This window comes from Corvus cornix, chromosome 8, assembly GCF_000738735.6.
Source record: "Corvus cornix cornix isolate S_Up_H32 chromosome 8, ASM73873v5, whole genome shotgun sequence".
Taxonomy (NCBI): Eukaryota; Metazoa; Chordata; class Aves; order Passeriformes; family Corvidae; genus Corvus; species Corvus cornix.
In genome coordinates this window covers 24,680,143-24,705,199 of record NC_046338.1, presented here as the reverse complement: position 1 = coordinate 24,705,199, position 25,057 = coordinate 24,680,143, and the positions used below count along the sequence as shown (strand labels likewise).

Below are 25,057 nucleotides of genomic sequence, written 5' to 3'. Positions count from 1 at the left end.
TTGCTGCTATTAGGAGCTTTGCACAAATGGAGCAGCTGCTGCTGTTGCCAGCGGCCAGGCTGGCTGTGCTTCACTTGCACGCGTGCTGCTTGTCCTGGGGGCAGCCCTTGGGTGCCTGGCTCTGCTCTGTTGTCTGATGTGCTGGAGCTTCCAGAGGGGAGCTGAGGCACCGCTGCAGATCACAGTGTTTGCTCTGGCTGCCTGAGCCATGCGTTTGGGGAGGAGGGGATGTAAACGAGGCTCTGCTGCTGTCTCATCTCATGATGCTCTTTGAGGCTAATAGGGGCAGACCACATTTCCCTTTGGATGTAGCTTGGAGGTGTTTACCCCCCCTAGTCTGTCTCTGATTTCCCAGATGCTGCTTTTTCGAGAGCTATAGTTCTGTGCTTCTGGGAGATCAGCCCTTCTGGACAAAGCCAGATCTGCAGCCTCAGCAGAGCATTGAGCCAGAGACCTCTGAAACTTGCCACTGTGTTGGAACAATGCAGAAGGATTTGCTAGGCAGCAGTCTGTCATGTTTTCCTGCTAGTTTTCCTTCAAACATTCCCTGAAATGAAATGCTCACACAGTAAATAGCCTGGTAACTCTGTTTAGCATAAGGCAGCCCACACACAGGGTTGATTTGGAGTTGCCCTGTGATACATTAAATCTCCAGACTCCACTGAGATGCTTAGTGAATTTTTTCTTTAATATTCCCAGCTACTGGCAATTGTTTAAACAGGTTAAAGTCCCCATTTTCCCCAGGGAGGGGTGCGTTCACAAAAATAAAAGCCCAGTCGTCATGGCTAATGCCGGAGATTTAAGCATGATGCTGCAGTCTCCAGACCCCGGAGATGAGGAGCCTTGTACCTATTGGCTGAAGTGAAAATACGAGACTTCAACTCCAGGGGTGGGGGTTGAATCACAGCTTTTCAATGCTGGGGTTTGGCAGAACAAAAGCTGCATTGTTGCAGTTAGGGACAGTAAATATGCCCAAATCTTTATTAGTCAAATATCTCCCTTTCATCTCATTAATATTTCACAGAAGTACAAGGTCAGACCCATCCGTTCACTTCTCTGTGGTAGTCCATGACAACGTTTCCTGGTTTGCAGTAAATAGGGCTGGGATGGGATGTAAGGGCTGGCTTCGGGGGAATTCACCCACTGGACTTCGTTTCCGTGCAGGGCTCCAAGCGCATCCTGCGGTCTCACGAGATTGTATTGCCCCCGAGTGGACATGTGGAGACGGAGCTTGCGCTGACCTTCTCGCTGCAGGTAGGCTGGGATGTGGGTGCTTGTTGGACTGACTGCTTTGCAGGGAGCAGGGATGTGTGGTGGCTCTGAGGTGAAGATCCTCTGCATGTCCTGTGTGCAACAACGCAACTTGTCTGAATTGCCTCTCAGCACTGAGGATCTGGAGCAGGGTGCTGGTTCACAGTGTTCCTTCCACAGTGCATCTTGGAACATGAAGACTTTGCAGGCTGTCCTCTTCAAGTTATGGCTGTGGCAAGAACTGAAGCAGAGCAAGTCAGCTCTTTTTTGCCTTTTGTTGCCTTCTTTATGAATAGGCAGTGGAGGATGGCAGCCATGGGGGTGGTGTGGAGTGTCAGGCTGACAGAAGGCAGTAGTAGGAATGAGTCAGGTGAGCCTCTGATTTGGAGTTGCTGAGGGGAGGCACCATTTGGGGAAGCAGGAGCAGTGTGCTTTTAGTTACTCCTGGCTCCAGAGTCACGGGAATAGCTGTGAATTGGAATAACTGCAGTTTTTGGTTCCTCTTTTCTTCAAAGCCTGCTGTCCTGGTCCTACTTCCTGAGCAGGGAAATAAGGTAAATAAGGGCTGGCTTGCTGAAAGTGAGAGAGAGGATCCTGCATGCATAGAGCAGAGCCAGACAGACACTCAGAAGCATTCTTACCTGGATTATCTTCGTTTTGTGGCTGTTGGTTAGATCTTGACTTCAGGACTTTGATCTGGTAAGGAGAAAGGCTCAAGTGATGATGTGAGACTGGTTGTTACTCAGACCTGTGCAGAGCTGAAGCAGGTAAGATTTCATTGCAGACAGATGGTAACCCTGCAGCTGCCCAAGCAGACGGCTGATGCTTTTGCTTCAGTCCTGATGCAGCGCACAGACTGAGTTAACTGCAGCATTGCATCCCCTCTTTTGTGAACAGGAATAACCAAGCTGCATGCCAGGAATATGTACACCTGGATCCTGTGGCTGCATCTTTCCCACGGCTGGGAGCAAAGCTGTAAGATGAGCCAGGTTGCCCTCTGCCAGTCCTGTGTCAGCAAGGAGCAAGTCTGCAGATCTTTTTAGAATTAATTGGGAATATGGTGGGTTGGTTTTTTTTTCTGGGGCTCAGAGCAAGGCTGCAGCAGGATGCAGAGCACTACCTTTAGCTCTGTTTTCCCTGACGGGGCTGGGAATTGAGCCAGAACAGGGGAGAGGAGTGTTTGTGACAATAAGCCTTCAGCAGAGGTGAGTGAGCTTAAAGCAGAGATGTGCTGCTGGTCTCTGACTGCAGGAAAGTTTGGCGGTCTTGGATGCAGTAAGGCCTGGGAAGCATTCTTGAAATGGCACAGCTGGGTTTTTATGGCAACTTTTACTGCTACTTAATTGGACAGTGGCTGAAAGCTACTTCTAGCTAACAACTGTAGGTACAATCTGAATTTAGTGCCTGGGATATATTTTGAGAGTGGTGGTGGGCCACAAAGTAAAAGCACGTGGATGTCGCGGAACGAGGTTTTGTTGTCCTGCAGCAGTCAGTATCTCCATATTGCACTGTCAGCTCTTGACACCGTATGCCTTGCTTTGTGCTACCTGCCTGGATTTCCAGCCCCTTGTGCCTTCAGTCATTGCCTGCTCAGCTCCTTCTCCTGGGTGACATTCTTGTACTTTGTGCAGAGTGTTTCCTTGCAGAGCTGAGCCAGAGGTGTTGTGCTGGCTGGTGTAACAGTGAGCAGCCCCTTGTGTCTGGCAGGCCGCTGCTCAAACTGAAGGGAGGAGTTTCCTGCTGCTCTGTTACACAGCTGAGTACGAATGGAGTTAGTGGTGTGTGTCCAATCCTGCTTCACCTTCTAGCTAGGGCTAGACCAGCAGCAGCCTTTCTGGCAGGAGAGCTACCATCACCCTTACTGCTGGAATGTCTGCTTCTCCTGACCCACAATTCCCCAGATATTCCAAGCACAACATCGCAGCTCTCTGGCATTAATTAAGAGCTCTGCACTTAATTCCTGTCTTTAATCTAATAAACCTTTCCAGATGGGAGAGATTACATCATTGGGGCTTCAGAAAAAGTCTTGCCCTGACTCTCACTGTTCTGGTGTATGTGTTTTCTCACTCCTCAGAGGTGCCTTGAGGTGTTTGGTTCTCCCTCTAAAAGTTTTCAAATGTTTTGAGCCAAACTGTTTTCCTCTCCAATCTCTGTCATGGATTGACAATTACTGAAAAGTTTGTGTTGAAGCAATTCTGTAGAGTTGGTAAGTCATGGCTGGTGTTAAAAAAGCTGGACTGTGCTATGCAAATAGCTGGTCTTTTCTTCTGGAGGGCCTTGCTTTTAATGGAGGAGCTGAGTGGCCTGAGTCTCCCTATACCTTTCTTTTACAACCTCTGTGAATGCTCATCAGAGGTGGCCAGGCAGTACACCTGAGAAACCAGAAACTTGTACAAATAGGGACTTGAGCTATTCAATTTAATCCCAGCAAATTGGACACATTCAAATTTACCTGGCCTGTGACCACGTGTGACTTGGGACTTCAGTTCTAGGTTTGTACTTAAGCAGCCTTGGTGTGGCTCAAATGCTCTGAACTGAGAGCAAGGAGTCCCTCTTCCCTGCTGCCCTTCCAACATGCAGACAGGCCCCAGAAGCAAGGATATGGTAAATTTGAATGTGAAAGGTGCCTCTGGCTTTTTGAGCCCCACCTACCCCTTCTCTCTAATAACTTTCTTCCATCCTTGTTTTGAGATGTTGCACATCTGTAGAGTCACAGGCTCTGTGTGTTTTGAGGTTGCCTCTTAGTTACATGGACTATTGTTCCTCTCCTCTGCAACGCCTCTTCCTTGGGCAATGAGCAGTAGATCTTGCCCTTGCAGAGCAATCAGCTAATTAGTATTCTTCTTGTTTGTGTGGCCGCTGCTCCCAGCTCCCTGCAGAGCAGTCAGGCTTGCTCTGGACTACAAATTAATATCTCAGGGATTTCTGATGGTGTTTGGTATTTGAATTTATCAAGTGTTTTGATGGGCAGGAAGTTAATTTTCATAATGTACCGAGGAAAAAACAAAGTAGTTCTTCCCTGCAAGAGAAGCATCCTTCACTTGGCAATGTCCTTTTTGAGATCCCAGCAACTGGGTTCTCCTGTCTGCTGGTTATTGAGTACTATGTATGTTGTATATTTGGAGCATGTGTCCCAGTCTCCTCTCTTCTGGGGATGAGACTGCTCAGGTTGCTGCTTTATCTTTTCCTGAAGACTTTTCTTCCTTTGCACAGCTTCTCCCTCATGGTTATGGTTATGGTTAACTCTGCTCTTTCCCTACTAGTCTCTGCTGGACTTGACAGCTTTCTATTCCTGGGGACTTTTTGGGGGAGGTGTATAAACAAATGTATTTTCTTGTATGGAACATATCTGGGGAGGATTTATGTCTTTGCAACATAACCTGGCAGTAGGACACGTTTTTTTCTTGACTCAATTACTTAAAATACAACCACTTGAGAAGTGTCCTTGTGCTGGAGGGAAGGCAGTGTCCTGCCAAGAGCGTGAGGGTCTGTGGCTGTCCCTGCCACTGCCCACTGTTTGTGCAGGGCAGCCCATGCCCCTGGGTAGCACCTCAGGCTCCACTTCTGGGCAACCTCTGTTCAGCTGTTGGGGAAAGTGTCTCCTGGAGGCTGCTCATCTCCCTGGAACCAGCCCTTCCCAAACTGAACAGCTCCTCTGTGTGCCTGGATTGTGTTTTTGGAGTGGTTGTCTGAGCGGTTTGGGCAGAGCTAAAGTCTTGCTCGGGATAATGATTGCCCACTGAGTGTGAGTGAGCTGTCGGCGATTAGAAAAGCCCTGGGGTTATTCCTTAGGAATGGAGGTTATCTGTGAAGCTTGGGAGATACTGTCAAGAAACAAAACAAACTTTTCCATTGTGTTTCCCACCTCAGTACCCTCACTTCTTGAAGAGAGAAGGCAACAAGCTTCAGATCATGCTGCAGCGGCGGAAGCGGTACAAGAACCGAACCATTTTAGGCTACAAGACCCTGGCTGTGGGGTGTATCAACATGGCTGAGGTGAGCTGCTCTTCACATGGTCTGTTTACACACGTGGACATTCTCTCTTCTCTTCAAACCCATTGTTGTCACTTTCCTCATTGAGAAGTACCTGGCAGGATTTCAAATAGCTGTTTTAATAGCTGTAATCAATATTCACAGGGCAATATTTTAACCAGATTTTATTACTGAGTAATAATACTGAGCGTTTTCTGCCTCATATCTTAATAGCTAAAGCTTTCACAAGGATAGCTTATGACCTTTTGAGGGTTTTGTTATTGTTTTGTGGCTTTATTAGACTTAGGGGGTCCAGATCAAAAGTGCAGAACAAGACAGAGTCACTTGGGCAAGCCTTCCAACACTGAGAAATGGTAATGTTAAAGCAAGGTTTGCTGTGCTTCTCAGTGTCACAGTATAAGAGTTCAGGATTAAGTAATTCCTCTCATTTTGCTTGAAAAACACTTTGTCATTGTTATTTCATGGCTGTTGGTAATTTAGGTGGAGCTCTATTCATGAGAAGTAAATGATAAAATTAATGCTGGAGTCAAGTATGGTTAAATTATTCACTAAGGCTTTCTGAATGGCATAGGTCCATGCTTTGTTATTTCATGCCCTGTTTAACCTCTGCTGTTTCAGTTTCTGAGTGTTTAGAAATGGGCTTAGCAGTAGCAAGTTCAGTTTAACACCAGTATTTTTCATCAGACTGCATTCTGTCAACAACCGACTTTCATCCAAAATAAGCTTGTGTTATGCTGTGGTGAGTTACATTAAATAATTCACTCTAAAGACTACTTCTCTTGTGAGTTCAGCTTCTCTCAGTCTTGCAGTGAAAGGTGAACTCCTTATTTGAATTGGCCAAATGTGTGGTGTTGCAGCTAACATTTTTCCTGTACTGTTTGATTTGCTGGAGAACTAAAAAGTAAATAGTGCTGTAAGGCAGAAAACATGAGGGCCCATTAATTAGAGTCATCAGTGAACTTCTAAGTGTTGGGCATTTGCTGCTGCTACATGTGGTTTTTCTTATGTCTGTTTGTAATGTCAGCTGACTGGGGGTTAGAAGGTCAAAAATGTTCAAAGGTTCACCATGTTAGGGAATAATTGCTCTCCAGCTCATCTGGAATATTTATGAAATTGCAGTCTTCAGGAAAACAGATTTTACAAGCCCCCCTTCCTGTTTGGAGTTTATAGGAAGATGACCCCTAAACTGCACTGACTCATTTCTTTAAAAAAACTTTAAAAGTTCTCTTAGCTGTTGAAACAAAGCAGTGAATTGGAGTTGAGAGTGGGCAGTTTCAGAGCAGAGGACATATGTTCCTCATCAGCTCAGGTCTGGTTAGGTCCGTGTGAGGAGCTGACAAAGCAGCCTGGTGTGTGTTGGGAAGCTGATGTGCAGGTGTGGGGATGTGCTTGCTCACTCTGGTGGGTCAGGAGAAGAACACAAGACTTACATTCTGGGGAGAAACCTGTGAGCTGTGAGTGGCAAAGGAAGGAGAAACCTGCACCAAGATGCCCCTCTGCCTCCACCATTGACTTGTTTTTCATGACCTGCTGCTTCATTACGTCAGGGTGGTGGCCAGTTCATTCTGAGATTCATGTGTTTTCCATGCTCTCTGGAGCAGGGATATTTTGCCTTAGGAAACACTTTACATCTGTATCTCACCAAGAATTTTTGCTTTTACCAGCTCAAAACCTTAAGACAAACAAAGTTCCTTAATTAGGTGTTCAGAAGGTGGGTAACTTGATAATTCAAATCAGTACTGTACTGGGGAAGCAAATACGTAGTAACGAGGTAGTCAAGTACTCTGCTTCAAGGATGAGCTAATCAACTCAGAATGCTTTTTTCTTTCCTTCCATCACTTTCATTAGGAGTCAGATAAAATCTCAACTAGCCTTGTGTATTGCCTGCAAGTGGTTCCTGTGGTTACAAGGTCTTGGAAATCTAGAGTAACTCTATTAACATAAATAACTCTTGTAGTATGCAAATGACATTTAAATGCAGATTTGTACTGCTTAATTTCTGTCCCAGGTCATGCAGCACCCTACAGAAGGTGGGCAGGTTCTGAGCCTTTTCAGCAACATCAAAGAGGCTCCATTGAAGGTTGCAGAAATCTGGATCTTCTCTTTATCAAGTCAGCCAATCGACCATGAGGACAGCACTATGCAGGCCAGCCAGAAAATCAAGTCTACAGGTAAGAGTCCAACCACATTCTCTGAGGACCAGTGTTTTCCTGAACTAGCTGGAGTTAAACCCCTCCTGGGCTTGGATGCTTCCTGGGACAAATGAGCACTGGTTTGCACAAGTTGCTGTGTCTGTAACTGATCAATGCAAAGAAAACTCAACTTTGCAAATGTGTTGCTGTGTAAGCTGTGACAGGAGTGGGGGATTGAATTATCAAAGCTTCTCCTGCATGCCACACCACACCTGAGCCATCCAGCAAGGGTTGGCTGTGTTCTCACCAGTGCTCTCCCAGCATTACTGGTGGATGTGGTGAGAACCTGTAGCTTCTCACCTGGCTACCAGTCTTGTATTCAGGAGATTTACATTTAAGCTACTCTTCCATCTTCTTTTTCCTTTGACTATTGTACAGTAAGTTTGATTAATTTTAGATAAGACCTGCAAACCTGCAACATGTTTTGCTGTGGATGATGGCCTGGCTTAGTGAGTGTAAATCCATGATGTTGTGCACTGTATAGGGAAGTCACTGGGTTTATAGTTGTGATGATGTTTTTATGTGGTACCAGCCCTCTGCTTGCTGCTGCAAGAGTGACCTGCTGAAGGAGTGCATGTAGGTGTTTGTGTGTTGTTGCCTGGGGCCAGGCAGCTCACCTGAAGTGTCATTTCCATAAAGGTTTTAGACTCTGTCATGTTTTACTTGCCCCTTTAAGTCAGTTATGCCCATGTTAGGGGCAGAAGTAATTTCCCATGTGGAGAAACCTCTTTGCTTGCTGCTGTCTACCAGGTGGTTCTTTCTAGGGTAAAAGGAGGAGGAGCCTTTACTGTGTCCTGATCCTTCCTTCTTACTGGGTGTGTTTCTCCATATTCCTTTCCTCGAGACAGTTCCCATTTCACTGTTTCTAGCACAGAGAGATGCCTGCTAGTTTATCTTCTCCTTGTGTGCCTCCTTTTTTGATTTGTGACTTAGTTGGCCTTTTCTGCTCCTGAGATGAGACCATGCCCTCACCTTAAAAGAGTTTCACAGGATCTCTCCCCTCTTTCCTTCCCTTTCAGACAACTATTCCGAGGAAGAGTACGAGAGCTTCTCTTCTGAGCAGGAGGCCAGTGATGATGCCGTACAGGGCCAGGTACTGTTTAGGGCATGGCTTCTCCCTGTGAGGGCTCAGTGGAGCATGTGCACTCCCGGCTCGTGCTTGAAACTAAAAGTCTATTTCTGTATCTAAACCACGCCAGTGCGAGACTGTTACCAAGTGTTCAGCTGCAGTGGAGAAGGCCTGCACAGTAACTCATTTCTTCTACCATGCTGTGATTTATCTGTTCACATGTTTGGACTTGAGCTCCCTGAAAAAACATTGGCATCCTTGTGCTTCTCTGCTTAATGGTCAGGGGATCATTTGGTTGCTTCTGTAGTGCTCATTGGATTCAAAGAGCCCAACTGGATCCCCAGCTGTAACTAAAGGCCCAGTGGGGTCTGAGGCAGTCTTTAGTCTTTAATACCTTTTGCAAAACTGGTCCTTATGGAGAATCCCCTGACTAGATGTGAGATGCTTTTGAGTTTGGGTCTTAATTTGCTTTCAGACTCTGGCATCATGTGCCTTTCACCTGTCAGAGGGTACTGAGAGAGGGACCCGCCAAAATGCGGGGCTGTGACTGTCCTTCTTCCTTGAATGTAGAACTAGGGCTGTTTTACTTCTCCAAGCTCTTTTTCCTGTCCCTGCAGACCTGTTTCACTTCCTTTTCCCTCTGCCATCATAACTGCAATTAAGGCAAATGCTGGATGTCTGGAAGACAGAGCAGCAGGTTCATCTTCACAGAAGGAACATTTTTAGCACTTAAATGCTCATGTGTCACAGAATCGTGAAGGTAACACAGGAATCCTCTTTCTGTTCAGGATTTGGATGATGATGAGTACGAGCTGGGGAAGCCCAAGAAGCAGCGGAGATCGATAGTAAGAACGACGTCCATAACCAGGGTCGGTGGAAATTAGTTCTACTAACACTGATGGGGTTTGGCCAGGATGTGCAGTGCATGTGGCTTGTGGGAGCAGCAGCACCAGACATGCTGGCCCAGCATGGAGCTTGAGGGCATGGTCACAGCATGTGAAGAGCTAGAAAAAGCAGCCAGTTCAGGGACCAGGACCATCCAAGGTGTGTGCAAGGTTAAGGACCTCCAAAAATCATGCAAGTGTATGAAATTCCACTCCCATGAAGAAGCCATTGCAGGATCCGTGCTCATGTAAGTCCTGAAAGAAGCTCTAAGTGAAGGAAAGCTCTCCTATTTGTGCTCTGCGTGGGAGAGGCCAGCAGGAAGTTCTCAAAATGAAATGGCTTAGCCAGGGGTTGGAGCTTGGTAGAGAAATTTCAGGTGGTGCATGTGGTGCTGAGGCAAAAGAAGTACCTGGATATTATATATATATATATACACTTAGAAAGATGCATGTGGCTATCCACCCTCTCACAAGCATGAGTGTGCCTGCAAAGCTGCACTTGTGTGGAGCAGGGACTCGTGCTTGACCACACAATGATTCAGCTTTCTGCTTTCACAAGTGTTTATGCATGTCCATGATGACAATAACTCAGAATCACCAAGGATGGGCTAGGTTTGGTTTCGGTTTTAGGAAAAAGTTGGACATCCTTTTACCACTTCTAAGGCTGTTTCTGAAATCCATGTTTTGATGAGGTCTGAAATAAACCCTATTTTGTCCTGAATCTGTCACTATAAAAATCCTTTCTATGAGACCAGGAGTGTGCTGGTTCATATCCTTGGTGTCCATATTGTTTTGAAGTGTCAGTGACCAGTCAGGACAAAATCCACCACTTAGTTATTAAGCAAGGAACTCATAATAGGAATGTCTTTCTAGCCCTGACCTCTGAACTGATGCTGAATCTCCAGCTGGTGCAAAACTGGGTTTGGTGATGCCAGTTAAGTTAACATCAGCCCAGCTCCAAACCCGATCTTCTCTCTGTGAAACCGCTCAGGCCAGCAAACAGCTCTTGCCATGTCACCTTAGCTACTGCATGCTGAGTGTCCCCTCTCCGTGGGCTGCTGAGCTGGTCCAAGGTGTTGTGATGGATGGTTTTGCTTGACACCCTGAGCCAGAGAACTGTCACTATTGTGAGAGCATCTCAGCCTCAGGGATGCACTGGGGACAGAAACAGAGCTGTCTTGGGAGAGTGTGGTGGATTTATTTCACCTAAACTTCAGCTGTCTAGAAGGTGGCTGCAGCTGCAGCATATGAATTCAGAGATAAAGGGTGCAGTTTGGGATCTGTGTGAAGTGTCTGAGGCCAGAGTTAGGAGTAGGCATTTGGGCTTGCAAGAGCACGTGAGATACAGGAGAGTCAGCAAATGAGCAACTTTCTTCGCCTAAGAGTGGCCTGGTACCAGCCATTTCCTTCTCCCTTTCCTCCTGACACAAGGATGCCACCTCAAATGCTCTGTACCAGCACTAAGACCTGGGCCCTTCTTGTCTTCTCGAGAGTGTGCATATCAGTTTTGTCAGTGACCAGCAGAGAAGGGCTGGGCAGCTCCTGGCAAACCTCAGCTGTTTGATCCTGCAAGAGGGGGAGCTCTTGGGGGTAAGCAAACACAAAGGAAGTGCAGCAGTTTACCTTGTGTTGTTTTGGACTTGGTTCCCACTGTGTCCAGGATCTGGGAGTATGGCTCAGGAAACATTTGCATGATGGGGAAAGTGCTATGGATAAGCGCCACAACTTCTCTTTCTCCAGTGCTGCTAGTGAAATAAATGAACCTGCCATGCAAGCTCCTGCAAAAAAACCTCCCATGCTTTGGTGGTAGAAATTGTATTTGTTCTGTGGGTCAGTGGATAGTTGTCTCTGTTGGCTCATCCTTGTTAAGAGTCAGAAAAGGTGATTGTCAGGTGTTTTCCAGAAACGTATCAAAAAGGTACAGGAGGTGATATGGCAGATAAAATTTGTTATCCAACCAAAAGCAGTGTGCCATCTTTCAGATTTATAGTGCTTGTTGGAGTGGGACCTATCAGTTTGTGGTAATGCAGGAATGAAATTATCATAGGTGTGGAAAAGCTGATTTCAGTGTAAGAACAGCAGAGAGGTGGTCTGTGGTGCCGGGTGGTGTTTGATTTGAAACAGCAGTGTAGCCACCAGTGTCAGATGTGTCTGGGCTTCTCGAAGACTGGGAGAAAACAGCTCACTTAATGCTTTACTTATGTAAAAGTGTCTTTAACTTGCAGCAACAAAACTTCAAACAGAAGGTTGTGGCACTGCTGAAGAGGTTTAAAGTGTCTGATGAGGTGAGTAATTCATTCTGCAAACCTTCCTGTCTTGTGTGCTGCCCTCTGCTTGGTGCATCTTGCTTTAGTCTTCAGGAACACTCTCCTGTTTCCTTTTGTTCCCTTCATTTTGTTTTCAAGTCCACAGTGGATGTGACCTTTCCTTACACCCTGGCCTTGCAGGGAGGCTTGAGGGCCAATTTCTAAATGTCAGCAAACATTTTCTAGATGAAGTTTTATCAAAAGCAGATTTTGGCAGCCATGTGCATACCCATTAGTTTTGCAGAATGCTTTGAAATGATCTTTGAGCCGTTCAAAGGCAAATAGTCCAAATGGTGTATATTGCTTGCGAAGTTAAATCCCAGCCTGTTTGATCACCTTACTAGAACAAGCAGGAAAGACATGAAAAACTTGGATAGGGAGCTCAGATCCACAAGTCAGCTGCTTGATCAGAGCTGAAAAGGATGAAACAGATCCAAAACCCAAGAAACCGGTGTAACATTAAGTATATAATACAAAACCAGTTAACTTCTCGTTTGGCTGCATGGCTCTGTGCTTGTGGGTAAGAGTGAGTAACTCCTCGTGCTTCCTATCTCTTCCAAAGAGTCCTGTTAGCTTTGCTGTTCTGCCCAAGTTAGCTTGGCAGAGTCAGCACCCACAGCTGAGGGCTCAGACAGCCGAGCTGCTGCTTTTCTGGAGCTGCCACCCAAAAAGCAAGCTCTGGCCTGGGCACAGCCCCTGCTTGCTCCGGGCTATATGTGAAACAACCCGTGCAAGTTCAGTGTGAAGTATGTGTGTTCTCTTTGCCCTGTCGGTGGCGGTGGGTCCTCGTCCAGGTTTCAGGCGCCTCCTGTGGACATTTTGGGTATCAAATCACGAGGTGTCCGGGCAGCTGTTCAGTAAAACCCAAGACAGGTTACATTGTTGGGAATACTGGAATTTTGTACTGGTTCTAAGGAAACTGGGACTCCTTTGGAGCCTTTTTAAAGCTTTGTTTATAGAATAGGGTTGAATAATGAACATAACCAATGGTTAAATGGCATGCTCATGGATGCCTGTTCCAATATGTAACTCCTGCTTAACCAGGCACTGACAAGCTTGATCCAAGACAAGCATTTCTCATGTACTTAATGCTCCTGTTGGACACAGTATCCTAGCTCCAGGAATAGAATCTTCCTCCCTGGACTGGTGTACTGCATTCCTAGGAGGCTCCTCAGTCTGGCTCCTAGGAGGGTTGGTGATACCTGTTTTTGTCCTGAGTAGGTTCTGGATTCAGAGCAGGACCCAGCAGAGCATGTTCCAGAGGTGGAGGAGGATTTGGACCTTCTATATGACACGCTGGATATAGAGAATCCCAGTGACAGTGGGCCAGAAATGGAGGATGATGACAGTGTCTTGAGCACTCCAAAGCCAAAGTTAAAGTAAGTGTGAGGCAGCTTATGCTGGGCCAGAGAGAGACTGTGTACAGTGCCAGATGTTGGTGTCGTTCCCACCCTTCCATGCTGTTTTTTCCCCTCTGTTTTTTCCCCTGACATGGTGGTGTTAGAATGGGAATGACAGTTTGTGATCTAGAGGCTGTGTGTGTGGAGTCTAACTTCCCTTCAGTCTCAGTTCTTCCTTGTTCCCTTTGCAGATGTTCTGCTGCCCTGCCACCTGAGCACAGGGGAAGGAGTTGGTGGCAGGCAGGCAGAGAATTGAGCTGTACACAGTGTTTTGAAGAGGTAGTAAAAACAGGAAGGTAATGTACGCGAAGGCAGAAGTAGAGGAGGGGACGAATAAGGCACATTGTCTTTCTGGAAAGACCTTTCTTGTAATAATACCCTGTGTGGAAAGAGAGTCTTTGCAGGGATTAAGGAAGCAGAGCTGCAGGAAACAAATGAATTCCTCAGGGCCCAAAGGCATTGACTACAGCACATGCTGATATGCTCAAGCCTGTTTTTAAAGGGCTCGTGTGGGCAGTGATGTGTGGGTCAGTCCCAGCACTGTGGAGCTGAGCTGGGGGTTGCTGGCTTGGGGTCTTGAGCAGATGCAGAGCCCTGAGCTAACAGAGCTGTGTCACATCTCTGCCCAATAAAGACTGAGAACATGAGACTGAGCTGCACTCATCCTTCTGACTGGTGTGTGGTTGCATCCTCAGGCCCTCAGTGCTTGATGGCTCTGAAACAGAGTTATGGCACTGACCACTGCAGTTGGTCAGTACAGCATCTGCTAAATCTGCTAATTACCAGGTGTCATAATATCCTCATTAATGTCGCATTACCTTATTGGGCTAAGAACAGATTCTGAGTCTGGAATGACCTGTTCTGTATCAGTGAGCAAGAAGATGTCAAGGATAGACTGGGGCAGTGTTGGTAAATGATAGGGCTGGTGGCTTGTAAAGGTGTTTGGTGCTTAACCCAAGATATCAAGCAGTTGGTAGGCCCTACCTTGAAGGGATTTGAAAAGCGATGTTTTGTGGTAAGCAGCTGCTTTGAAACAAGCCAAAATGCTTTACTTTGCACACTGAAAGTTCATATCCTGTTCCCTGGAGCTGAGGAGCTAACTGTTCTGGGATATGTGATTGCTGGAGTAATGCTGGAGTAAGAACTTAATGTGTCTGGTCCTGGGGAGACACTCTGTAGTTTCCTGTGTGCAGTTCTTGTGTGCATATCTTGAAGAGGATGTGATAAATGCTGATGGCTCATAGGCAGGTTCTTCCTGCAACAACAAAAAATCAGTGCCTTACATTATAATTGAGTCTTGTAGCCTGATGTGATGAGCTGCCTTTTGAGTAGAAGCACAATCTGATTGTGTGTGCTACTTTACCTTATTGAACAAATGTGTAATTGGAGCCTAGGGCTGGCAGCCAAATCCAGATGCAACCTGCAAATAAAATGCATATTAGCACCAAGCATCACTTACCCAGGAGCAGAGTGTTGGGGTGTGGGGGGAAGCAGTAATTCTACTTGCTGTATGTCAGTCAAGAGCGAGATCCAGGGATCCCTGGGCTTTTTGGCTTCTCTTACTGTCCTGGACACCTTCCTCTCCTTTCAAAAGTAGCCTGTTTTACTGGAACCATTGGGGACCAGTAAGATCCTCTGGAAACTGTCGTGTTGCTTTGCTATGAATGTGGTGGACTTGCCCTGTCAGTGTTTTTGATAGTAAGAAATGGGTTTTACTTTTCTTATTCAGACCTTACTTTGAAGGACTGTCACACTCCAGCTCTCAGACAGAAATTGGTAGCATCCACAGCATCAGGAGCCAGAGAGAGCCACCGAGTCCTGTAAGTCACATTTCAGGTGTTACCTATCTGCACGTAACAGACCTGCACTGTCTCTGTTTGCATGTGTAAATTATAGCACCCTCTCTGACTCCCTCCAAAGACTTGGATGCAGAGATACAAATTTTCTGCTAAGAAAACACGTTTGTTTTTTGGGGGGTTTGGGGGTTTTTGTTTTGTTTTCTTTTTAAAGTAAATATTGTATTAACTCAAGGGTGCATCTTTGGGTTATGTATTGAATACTTGCTGATGGTACGAATAGCTTCAGATTCCCATGTGCCTGAAATGACTGCCAGGATGGGAGGTGTTGCCTGGGAGTTTTAGGGTCTTCTTAGCAGTCTGTGGAGGAAGCTTTTCTTTACTGTTGTTGGGATACTTTTCCTGGTGGCTGATAGTGAATGGTCAGGGGCAGCTCAACTGCTTTTCCATTCCCTCGTGGAGGGGCATAAAGTGTCAGTCCCATCTCAGGGCACTTCATTGCCTCTACTGTGTGTTGTGCATCAGCTTGGCCACATCCCACACTAATGTGTGCAGTCCTGGTGTGACCAGGAAGCACTGCTGGCCATCCTGCAGAGCTATGTGATGTTTAAATGGAGAAGCATCTCTTCTGAACAGCCTGACCCAGAGAGTGTGGCTGGAAACTGTGCTTGGTGCTAAACCTCCTGAGGATTTTTCTTCTCTCAAGCAGGTAGAAGTGCCTGAAAAGACAAAGAGTCTTGGAACCAAACATGCAGGCGACAGTGTTTCTGACACTGTCCCTTATGTAAGTTGAAAATGCACTTATTGACTTCCCTCCTGTCAGTTTGTGTGTCAGCTGTGGGCTGCATTCTGTGGCATGTGTCTGTCTGTCCATATAGCTGCACAAGCAACACAACTTCCATGGGTAACTGCAGCTGCAGTGAAGATAACACTGCGTTTTCCTTCTCATCTTAGTTTGGAGGTTCTTGTCTTTCAGCATTTTGCAGGTGAAATGCTCTATTTGACCTTCTGTTCAAACAGCCTGAGGAAGGCTGGCCCAAAGCTTGCTACTGAGCATGTAAAGGATGCTCCAGGCTGTTTCATCAGACAGAAGTATTACTTTAAGCTGAATTGGCAGAAATCAAGCTGGTCCTGAGGGAAAAATCCCAAAGCTCAAGTTGCTCTGCTGGGAACATGGGGTGTGTAACACTTCTCTCATGTCTTTCTCTCTTAGCTGGTTCGTTTGGGTAAGCTGAATTAATCTGCATTGCGTGAGGAGGCATGTCCCTGGCTTTGAGCTGTGAGAGTCCCTGTTCCAAACAGCATATCTGAACACCTTTCCTACCTGCAGCTCCCTTGTGAGGCAGAGCTGGCAACTGGGAGCCCCAGATAGCCACTATTGGCTTCTCCCTTTTGGCAGTGAGGAGCATGTCTGGAAGAGGCAGGCTCAATGTGCCCCAGATGGAGCTAAGCTCCCAAGGTGAGACAGAGGGGAGGGTTTGTTCCTGGTGACTCTGTTCCCTGTGTTTTTGCAGGAGTCTAACCAGCAAGCTGAAGTCCAGGACGCTGAACTCCCCACTCCAGATGTGTTTGTGGAGAAGCTCCCACCCAGTGGGAAGATCACAAAGACAGAGTCCCTCATCATCCCATCCACCAGGTACAGGGGGACAGCGCTGTGCCTGCTGCAGAGCTGCTCAGGAAGTCACGGACAGCATGCTAGGATTTGGTCAGGATGGCCTTAAGGCACTAAACTGCAAGGACACCCTCCTCATGTTTGGGCACTTAAGTGATGGGTCTCGAGCACTTGATAAATGAACACTCAGAGGTACTCTGTGCTGCTTTGGGGTGTGTGACTGCAGTTTGCCTGGCTGGATCTTATTATGCTGGTGTAGCAGTAGCAGAGAGGTGGTGTGGGTGTTAGCATAGGCTGTGGAAGTCATCCTGGGACTCCTGGGAATGTGCTGAACTGTGCGCTGTGCACTGTCAGAAGCAGCATCAGCAGGTCTCAGGCTAGCTCAGATCTGCGTGCAGAATTCCCCAGTGCTTCTGCTGATATTACTGAGTTTGCCAGACTGGGTGATTGGGATTTGGGGGCTGTATCTCACTCAGATTTGTGCCAGCTCTGGAAATGTAAGCACATCTCTCCATCAGGTCTGAAGGGAAGCAGACGGGGCGCCGGGGAAGAAGCACATCCCTGAAGGAGAGGCAGCCAGTGAGGCCACAGAATGAGAGAGCGAACAGCCTGGACAATGAGCGCTCTCCAGACACCCGGCACCACTTACAGGTGTGAATAGCATTGCTGTCTCTCCAGCCACTCAGAGCTTTTCCTCTTCTCCACTGTCTCCTGTGGTCCTTTTCCTTCTGGTTCGAGCTCTGTCCCTGCTGGGAAGGAACTGGGCCCCGCAGCTTCAGGAAGGAGGGAATTTATGTCTTGGCTAAAATTGTATCTTCCATCCAGTCTGCTGGGGTTTGCCAGCTTGTAGCTTTGTCAGCCAGCCGTAAACTGAAAACACTGGAACAGATTGTTAGAATGAGAAATGAATAGGGATGTGTTGAGGAATTACTCCTTTGAAATAAGGCAGATTGCTAGGGACTGACTTGGGCACAGCATATGTGCCATGCTTTTGTTAGCTGTGGGACTCATTTATTTCCCTCCTCAAAGGAGATTGTTCCTGGCTTTTATGAATCTCAGATTCTTGGGCTACTGTTAGTTGGTATAAAGTGATGTAAGTAAAAGTGCATGGCAGAAAGGGTAATGGCCAACAAATCCAGGGTGGCTAATATTGAAGAAGCTGCAGTGTCAGTCCCCGCAGCCCAGTGTGCCTTTGCTGATGGGATGATTGGCCAGCATGCACAGCCGCCTCATCGATTGCAAGAGCAGGAGCTGGTGGCTTGGTGGTTAGAGCTGACACCTCTTACTGTTCTCTTTTCTGTGTCTTTATTTCCAGATCCCCCGGAAAACAGTGTATGATCAACTAAATCACATCCTGGTTTCTGACGACCAGCTGCCAGAAAACATCATTCTTGTCAATACATCTGACTGGCAAGGCCAGGTAAAGGCAGGAGACATTACCTGGAGCACAGTTCTCCTGTGCTGTTCCTCCTCAGGAATGGACAGGCCTTGAGCTCTGCACCAACCAAGTAGGTTCCGCCGCTTGGAAGAGCGATGGTGGTGCATGGGGGCTCGCAGCATACTGAGTGTTCAGTGCCCACAAGTTGGATTTCATCTGGCCAGGAGATGCTGGGATCTTATAGAGCTTCGCCACCTGAGTCTTTCCACAGAGGTGTTTTCTCCTTCAAGCAATGCCATTCCTTCTGGTTAGCAGCACACTGGGAATAGCTAAATCCTTGCACTCAAAAGCCTCCTAAACTGTGGTAGACTGGGACAAAGGAAGCAGGGAGGTCTGACCTTGTGGTGGTTTAGGCTGAGATTTCTGAGCATAGGTGGTGAACAGGAGAAAATATTCCGGGTCAGCTCTGTAGCCATGTACATGTGCTTGTGATTGCTGACTGCAGGAATCACCCCATCCTTCATGAGTGATAGTTGTTTTAAGAAGAACCCTGAGCAATACTTTCTTTTGCTGGCAACATGGAGCAGTTTGTTATGGGTTTGGAACAAATTTTGCTCCTTTTGGAACCTTACTCTGAGAAAGCAATAAAATATGTATGGAAGAGGACCAATGAATATGTGCTGGGTGGCTGTTGCCTGGAGAACTTGTGCCAGGCTTGTGGAGTTACATTGTCTGGTTTGGCTTTCTGCTTCTGGAAGAGCTAGGGTCTCAATTTGTGAGAGAGCAAAAATACCAACTGAGCTACTGGTTCCACTTTCTCTATACTTGGAAGACAGAGAAATGCCTTCTAGAGATGGACAGAAGATGTAGATCATCTTCCAGTGGTTCTAGGAGCTTGTGCCTGCAGTATCAGAGGGCATGAAGGATGTGGACCAGGGTGTATAGATTAGTAGTGCAGAAATTGAGAGTATGAGATAATTACTGAATGCCATAATTATGTGTACCCGAGTTGTGTGTTCCCCATTAGCTGCATGGAGGGGAAACAGTCCCTCATGAGGAACATGAGTGTGGTAGCACCCTTCCCTTTTTTCAGTGTTCAGGGGTGGACAGAACACTGCATTTGTGTAAGTCCATTTGGAATCAGAGAGATGCAACTGCAGTTCCAGAAGCAGGCAGGCAGACAGTGTCTGCTCTTTCCCAGTGCTGTCTGTGAGGTGAATGGGCTGCTGCTGCTGCCCTGCCCTCTGTGGCTGTAAAAACTGTGCTATTCCAGAGTTGTCATTGCCGTGTTTGGGTTATGGTGTTATGTCTATCAAAAAGATGTTGCCATTTTTCTAGAAGGAGGACTTCCCTTTGGCTGCTGTGCAAGGAGGAGGCATTTGTGAAATAGCCATATCACCTGCAAATCAGACACAGGCAGAGTGCCCAAGAACGGATATGAGAATACCCAGGAGGTTGGGGGAGGCACATTTTCTTCTAGTGACAAACTGTACCAAACAAAGGACTATAAAATGTTCTGTTCTCTCCTCAGTACCTTTCAGATGTCTTGCAAAAGCACACCTTGCCAGTGGTCTGCACATGTTCCTCTGCTGATATTCAGGCAGCTTTCAGCACAATTGTCTCCAGGATACAGAGATAGTAAGTTCTCATCTTGCTTGTGTTGTCTCAGCCCTAAAAGCCTCTCAATTCCTGTGCCCCAGGACTCAGGGAGTTTATTTCTCAACTACTGCATGAAACCTTTCCTGTCTGCTCTCCTGAAGTCAGAATTGCTTGGCTCTTCAGCACTCACCACCCCTGCATGGTGCTGCTGTTCTGCCTCGTGTGGGGGGACACAAGTCACCAACACCAGTGAATATAAAAGACTGTGCTTTGGAGGCTGCCTCGTAGGTCAGATGAATGCAGCAGTAAAGCATGCAAAACAAATAAGTGGGTTTTAAATAGTTCTTGCTCTCCCTTCCAAGTAATTCCCAGATTAATTCCTTGGTTCCTGAAGGCTCTCCCTGCTTACCTGCTGAGGGCTGTGGGTACCTGAGTGTGTTCTCTGACACAGCAGTTAGTAGGTACATCCTAACCTAGATAGTTGATCCCAGCCCTTTAGAATATCAAAATGTGCAAAAGAAGGAGCAAGGAGACCAATTAAGAAATTACTGAAGAATGTTGTATTTTATTAATAATGTTTTAAGCTGCTGAGAATCATTGCAATATTGCCTTGTGTATTGAACGAACTCTCTTCTGCTGTAATTATTATTAACCAGGTTGGGTTTTTCTTTGCTGCTTGTTCTGAAATATGTGGTTGAAAACACAATTAAAAATATGTTTCCTCTTTTTCTGTCTAGCTGTAACTGCAATTCGCAGCCTCCAAACCCAATTAAAATTGCAGTGGCAGGAGCCCAGAATTACCTCAGTGCTGTGTTGAGGCTCTTTGTAGAGCAGCTGTCTCACAAAACCCCCGACTGGCTCGGCTACATGAGATTTCTGATCATCCCTCTAGGTAAATAAGGAATGGTGTTTCTTCATGGAAAGGTGAATGGGTGAAATCTGCTGTGTTCCTTCAGGAGAAGCCTTTCTGGAGCTTTGGCTGTAGGTTAAATGAGGCAAAATGTTGTACTATTGTGTAGTGCTGGTGTTGCTGCTCTTGCGTGATTGAATTTCATCTGTAAGTTGCTGATGCCAAAGTCTGCTTGTAAGCCGCCTATTTGAAGCAAGGGGTTTAAGTACTTCCTTCCCATACAGGGAGACTCTTATGCACAGAATGTTGTTCTAGACGCCCTTTCTCTGGCTGAAATGTTAAATTCAGTGGGAACTGTGTTTCCCAAAGCAGTAACTGTTCTGGCCTCCCTGGGCTTGACTCAGAAAATGTTCATAGAGGAGGGGTTGGAAATTTTTTAAAGGCTCTGAAACTGCTGAGAATTTAGATTATTCAAATTACATGCATCTTTTGACCTTTTCTTTACGTGCTGGTCTCCTCAGGTTTTTCCCTCTCTTTTCCAACACTTTATCTCTGCCCTTTCAGCAGCTCAACAAGCCTGCCTGGCTGGAAAATTACCCAGCTTGGATTGCGTGTGGTGAGGGAAGTAGAGTGGACTGATGACAACACCAGGGGTCTTGTTGTAGTCAGAAACATGAGGAATGTTGTAGTGGCAAGGCCTGGGAAGCAGGGCAGTCGCTGGTGCTGTGGGCAGGGACATCTGGGCAGTGCTGGTGTGGTCCAGGGCTTGGCTTGTGTGGACAGAGCACTTAAGTGATGTGAGCAACAAAACACCTGAAAAGCACTTTTTGCCAGTATTTTCTAGTTTTCTAAGTCTGGGACCAGCTGATGGCAGTTCCTGTAGGAATCAGAAGCTGCTGCCCAGCACTATAAACACTGGGGTCAGGCTGTCCATTCAGTGGTGGCATTTGCAAAAGTCAAATAAAAAAGGCAGAGGAAAAGAGCTGGGTCCTTCTGTAAAAAAAGGCATTTAGTTTCCAAAGTGGTTGGCAGGAACAAAAGAGAGAGCTCTTTAGGGAGTAAAAACAACAAAAAAAATTCTGCAAGGTTAAATGTGCTTTGAATGAGAGTCTGTGTCTGAGACTTTGGTACTCACTTGCTGACTGTCTTCTGGCCTCAGAAGAAGAGTTTTCTGTCCTGCAGTTTTTAATGATCTGAAAATGCTCTCTCTTTGAAAGTGAAACACAAGATTCAGCTAGTGTGGGTTTGGGTTGGTTTTTAATCTTAAGACTTCATTTTGTAATCAAAAAAGAAAAAAATTAACAAGGCACTTTGATAATGAAATGCTTTAGAACTGTGAATTCTTTTTAAATCTACTTTAAATATAGAAACTTCTCTAACAGGACCTTTTCCATAGAAGTCTGCAGTATTTCCTGATCGGATCAAGTGCTTATTTCTGGCCAGCTCTCTGGCAGTTCATTAAAGTGATTGAGGAGCAACCTCTCATTTCTGACAATTGAAAAAGCACCAAAGACAGAATGGTGAACATGCCATAAATGTCTTAAAGGAAAAGCCTCTCTGCTGCTAGCAATACCTTTGAACTAGGGCTGGTGGACATTTTCTCTGGATGGTTTTACCTTCTAAATCCACAGCTACGCACTCCAATAACAGAAGGGTCAACCTTCAGTGGTTTATTAGCAATCAGAAATGCTTAGTGTCTGTAAACATTTGTACTGGGAGATTCAGTCCTGCTTCACGCTACTGATTCTATGGCTGAAAGACTCTTTTGATGTCTAAACACTGTATGAACAACTGAAAAGGGGAAAATAAAATGTTGGGGGTTATTTTGGCTGTTTGGGGTATTTTAACATTTTATATAGCTCCCATGGATAGAACTTCTTGGGAGACTTCCTGTTTATTGCTTGTTTCCAACTGCATCTGCCATGTGCAGTGTGTTTTCCCAGCATATGGGAAAGCTTCTCCAGTACATGGTGCAGAGCTGTGCTGTGTGCACTGCTTAAAGCTCCACTGCAGAAGAAATGATGGGTGTGAAAGGAGCCATGATCAGGAGGGGCTGGGGAAGAACTTAGGCTCCAGTCTCTAATGACATTGAGGGGAGCTCAGAGGGATCTCCTGCTTTAACCTTTCTTTGAAGTCTGGAAATTAGCTTGGAGGTTGGGAGGGCTGAGACAGTGTTTGGGGGGGGTATTTTTTCCCACCAGAACTTTCCTGGACCATGGTGAATACAGTTAAGCAGCTGGGGTTGTCTTGAAAGAATTTGTCAGGTTTCCAGTTACCAGCTGATGACTCAATTGTTGCAGCCACTGGAAGTGTGGCTTGATGTGAGAATTTGGTCTGCAGGAAGGATGAAAATAATGTGATTATTAAGAGGAACTCTGAGGCTACTTCATGGCTGACTGTAAATGTACAGGACTCTTGCTGACCATGACTGCCAGGTGGTGACTGGGAAGGGTGATCCTGGCACACCTTTTCTCCTGTGTTCAAAGATTGTAGAGATAGTTGCTAGGGGGAGGTTGTCTGTTTTGAGGACACAGATGGCCTAAAATGAAGGTGGCAAGTTTTTGCCACCTCCCAGGGCAGAGTTTGTCACTTGAGCATCTTCCCTGTCCTGCTCAGTGTAATTGTGAAGTCAGATCTCCATGCAGGGCTGGAGGCTGGACACCCAAAGCTTCTGCAAGGAGGTCTGTCCATGCTCACAGAGGAGCGGAGCCACAAGGCTCAGCTAGAGTAAGCAGGGACCTGATGCATATGCCAGTACTCACTGGGTACTGTAATCCTTGGGCTCTGTTTTCTGTCTCAAATTGCAGCATATTTATTGAGTTTATAGCCCTTCTCCACAGATTAAACAAGCCTCCCTGTGTTGTTTTCCCTGCTTGGGGGCAATTGCCTCTTCTCAACATTGCAAAACAGCTGTGGGGTGCAAATGGTGTTTGGAGGAACGGGTCTGGCCCCTGTTGGCAGAGGTGGCCTGGCTGTGGTGCAGCCTGTGGGCAGGAAGGGCTGTTTGGGAAAGCTGCTTGCAAAACTGAGAGACTGACATGGAGAGCTGTAGGGCCTTTGTGCCTTCCAAATAATTTATTTCCTCGGTAGTTTCCCAGTCCTGTTTTCTTTGGCCTTTTAAAATTTATTTTATTAGGGGGGGGAAGTGTCAAGTGAAAGATATCAGTGTGTTGAAGCAGTCTGTGCTGGGAAGTCTATTTGCATGCTCTTGTAGAGATAAGCTGGACTAAATGACCTGGTTATAATTGAAGAAGTTTATTTCTGGGGTGTATACTGTGGTTTTGATTTTGGAGTTTAATTCCTTACACTTGTGTTCAGTGCTGGAAAGAACAGCTGTCATGTTTTCCTTTCTTTCTTAGGCTCTCATCCAGTGGCCAAGTATCTGGGGTCCGTAGATTATAGATACAACAACTTCTTCCAAGATCTAGCCTGGAGAGATCTGTTCAACAAACTTGAAGCACAGACCACTGGTAAGACTCTGTCTGTCTGGCCTGTGTGGGATGAAAAGCTTGAATGAGTAATTTTAGCAAAGGTCAAGTAAATACAAGAGGAAGCAGACAAGTGGTTTTGTTCCTCTTTTTGCCTCACTCCACCACATTCTCATTTCAGATGCTGACCTTTCTAAGTCCTGCACATGGTGGTTTGCAAACAGTTACTGGCTCCCAGAGGCACTAACTAGCTGCCTCTGAGTCATGCTGTTCCTACCTACCTACTGCTTTGTTCTTTGATGTGGAGGTCTCGCTACCAAGTTCAGTACATTGCTTTCCTTCAGGAACTGTGCAGCCTAAAATGCTTGGAAAACTGGAAGCTCTGGGAAGATTAACTTCTGTTAGTTGTGTGTGAGAAAGATCCTGCAGATCTTTCAAGCAGACTTGAAAACATTTTCATTAAAGAATTTTGTTCTTCACCAGTGTGGTAACAAGTGGGAGTTGCCCTAGGTCAGACCAACAAGTTCCTATTCTGATCTGAGTTTGTTCTAGGCCAGATTAAAGCCTTACTTCATGTTAAAGTACTAATTTGTTTAAAATATTAATGCTTACAGTTTCTTCCTCCATTTCTTCAAGAACAGAAAGAAACAGGAGAAAGGAGGATTTGAAACACTGAGGGCTACGTGAAGGCTTGAGATTTGATGCTGTCGTGGGCAGCATTGCCCATACGGAAATTTCATTAGAAGGAAAAAGCTTTGGAGTTTGTGTAGCACTGTGAGTGTGAGGAGGTTGCAGTGTAGTTCTCCCTGGTGGAATTGCAGAGTTCCTGAGACTCCCAGGATGCTCCTGGAAGTCCTCTATCCATGAGAGGAAGAGAGAGACCTCTTCACTGTAATTGTTCAGAGCTTTTTCCAGCAGATGCGGGAATGGCTGGACAAGGCCCGGGGCAGCCTGTTCTGAAGGTGGTCAGCCCAGTTTGGAGCAGGAGGCTGGACTAGAAATTTCCTAGTGTACCACCTAACCTACACTTTCCCTTAATCCTAAATTCATGCAAGAACTGGTATATGGAACTAGTTTCCTTTAATTCCTTGCTGCACTTGAAAATGCAGAAAAATTACAATACAGACTTGATTTTTGTGTCTGAATTAGGAATACTTCATTACCTATAGAAATCCAGCCCAAGAGCCACATCTGTTCCTTACTTGCTTATATGCTGTATGCTATGAGGAAAATTCCACCTCATTTTTGTACAGTACAGACATTGTACATTCTGCATTTTTGTCTGTGTGGTGGCAACTG

The 25,057-nt window shown here is 46.2% G+C and overlaps 1 protein-coding gene across 8 annotated transcripts in view; it reads left to right on the top strand.

Annotated features, from left to right (window-relative positions):
- The window catches only part of PACS2 (phosphofurin acidic cluster sorting protein 2), a 77,930-nt gene that overhangs the window by 29,452 nt on the left and 23,421 nt on the right, over positions 1–25,057 (top strand). For 2 of the 8 annotated variants that reach the window (XM_039555815.1, XM_039555810.1), the window contains exons 3-17: positions 1,165–1,254; positions 5,122–5,247; positions 7,253–7,415; positions 8,456–8,529; positions 9,294–9,350; positions 11,615–11,674; positions 12,917–13,074; positions 14,825–14,915; positions 15,601–15,675; positions 16,406–16,527; positions 17,022–17,154; positions 17,819–17,923; positions 19,413–19,519; positions 20,218–20,372; positions 23,690–23,800. In XM_039555815.1, coding sequence (XP_039411749.1) covers positions 1,165–1,254; positions 5,122–5,247; positions 7,253–7,415; positions 8,456–8,529; positions 9,294–9,350; positions 11,615–11,674; positions 12,917–13,074; positions 14,825–14,915; positions 15,601–15,675; positions 16,406–16,527; positions 17,022–17,154; positions 17,819–17,923; positions 19,413–19,519; positions 20,218–20,372; positions 23,690–23,800 — 1,627 coding nt within the window. Of the gene's footprint in view, positions 1–1,164; positions 1,255–5,121; positions 5,248–7,252; positions 7,416–8,455; positions 8,530–9,293; positions 9,375–11,614; positions 11,675–12,916; positions 13,075–14,824; positions 14,916–15,597; positions 15,676–16,405; positions 16,528–17,021; positions 17,155–17,818; positions 17,924–19,412; positions 19,520–20,217; positions 20,373–23,689; positions 23,801–25,057 lie in introns of all 8 variants that reach the window. The other 6 variants (XM_039555813.1, XM_039555808.1, XM_039555812.1 and 3 more) reach the window with 4 other exon arrangements.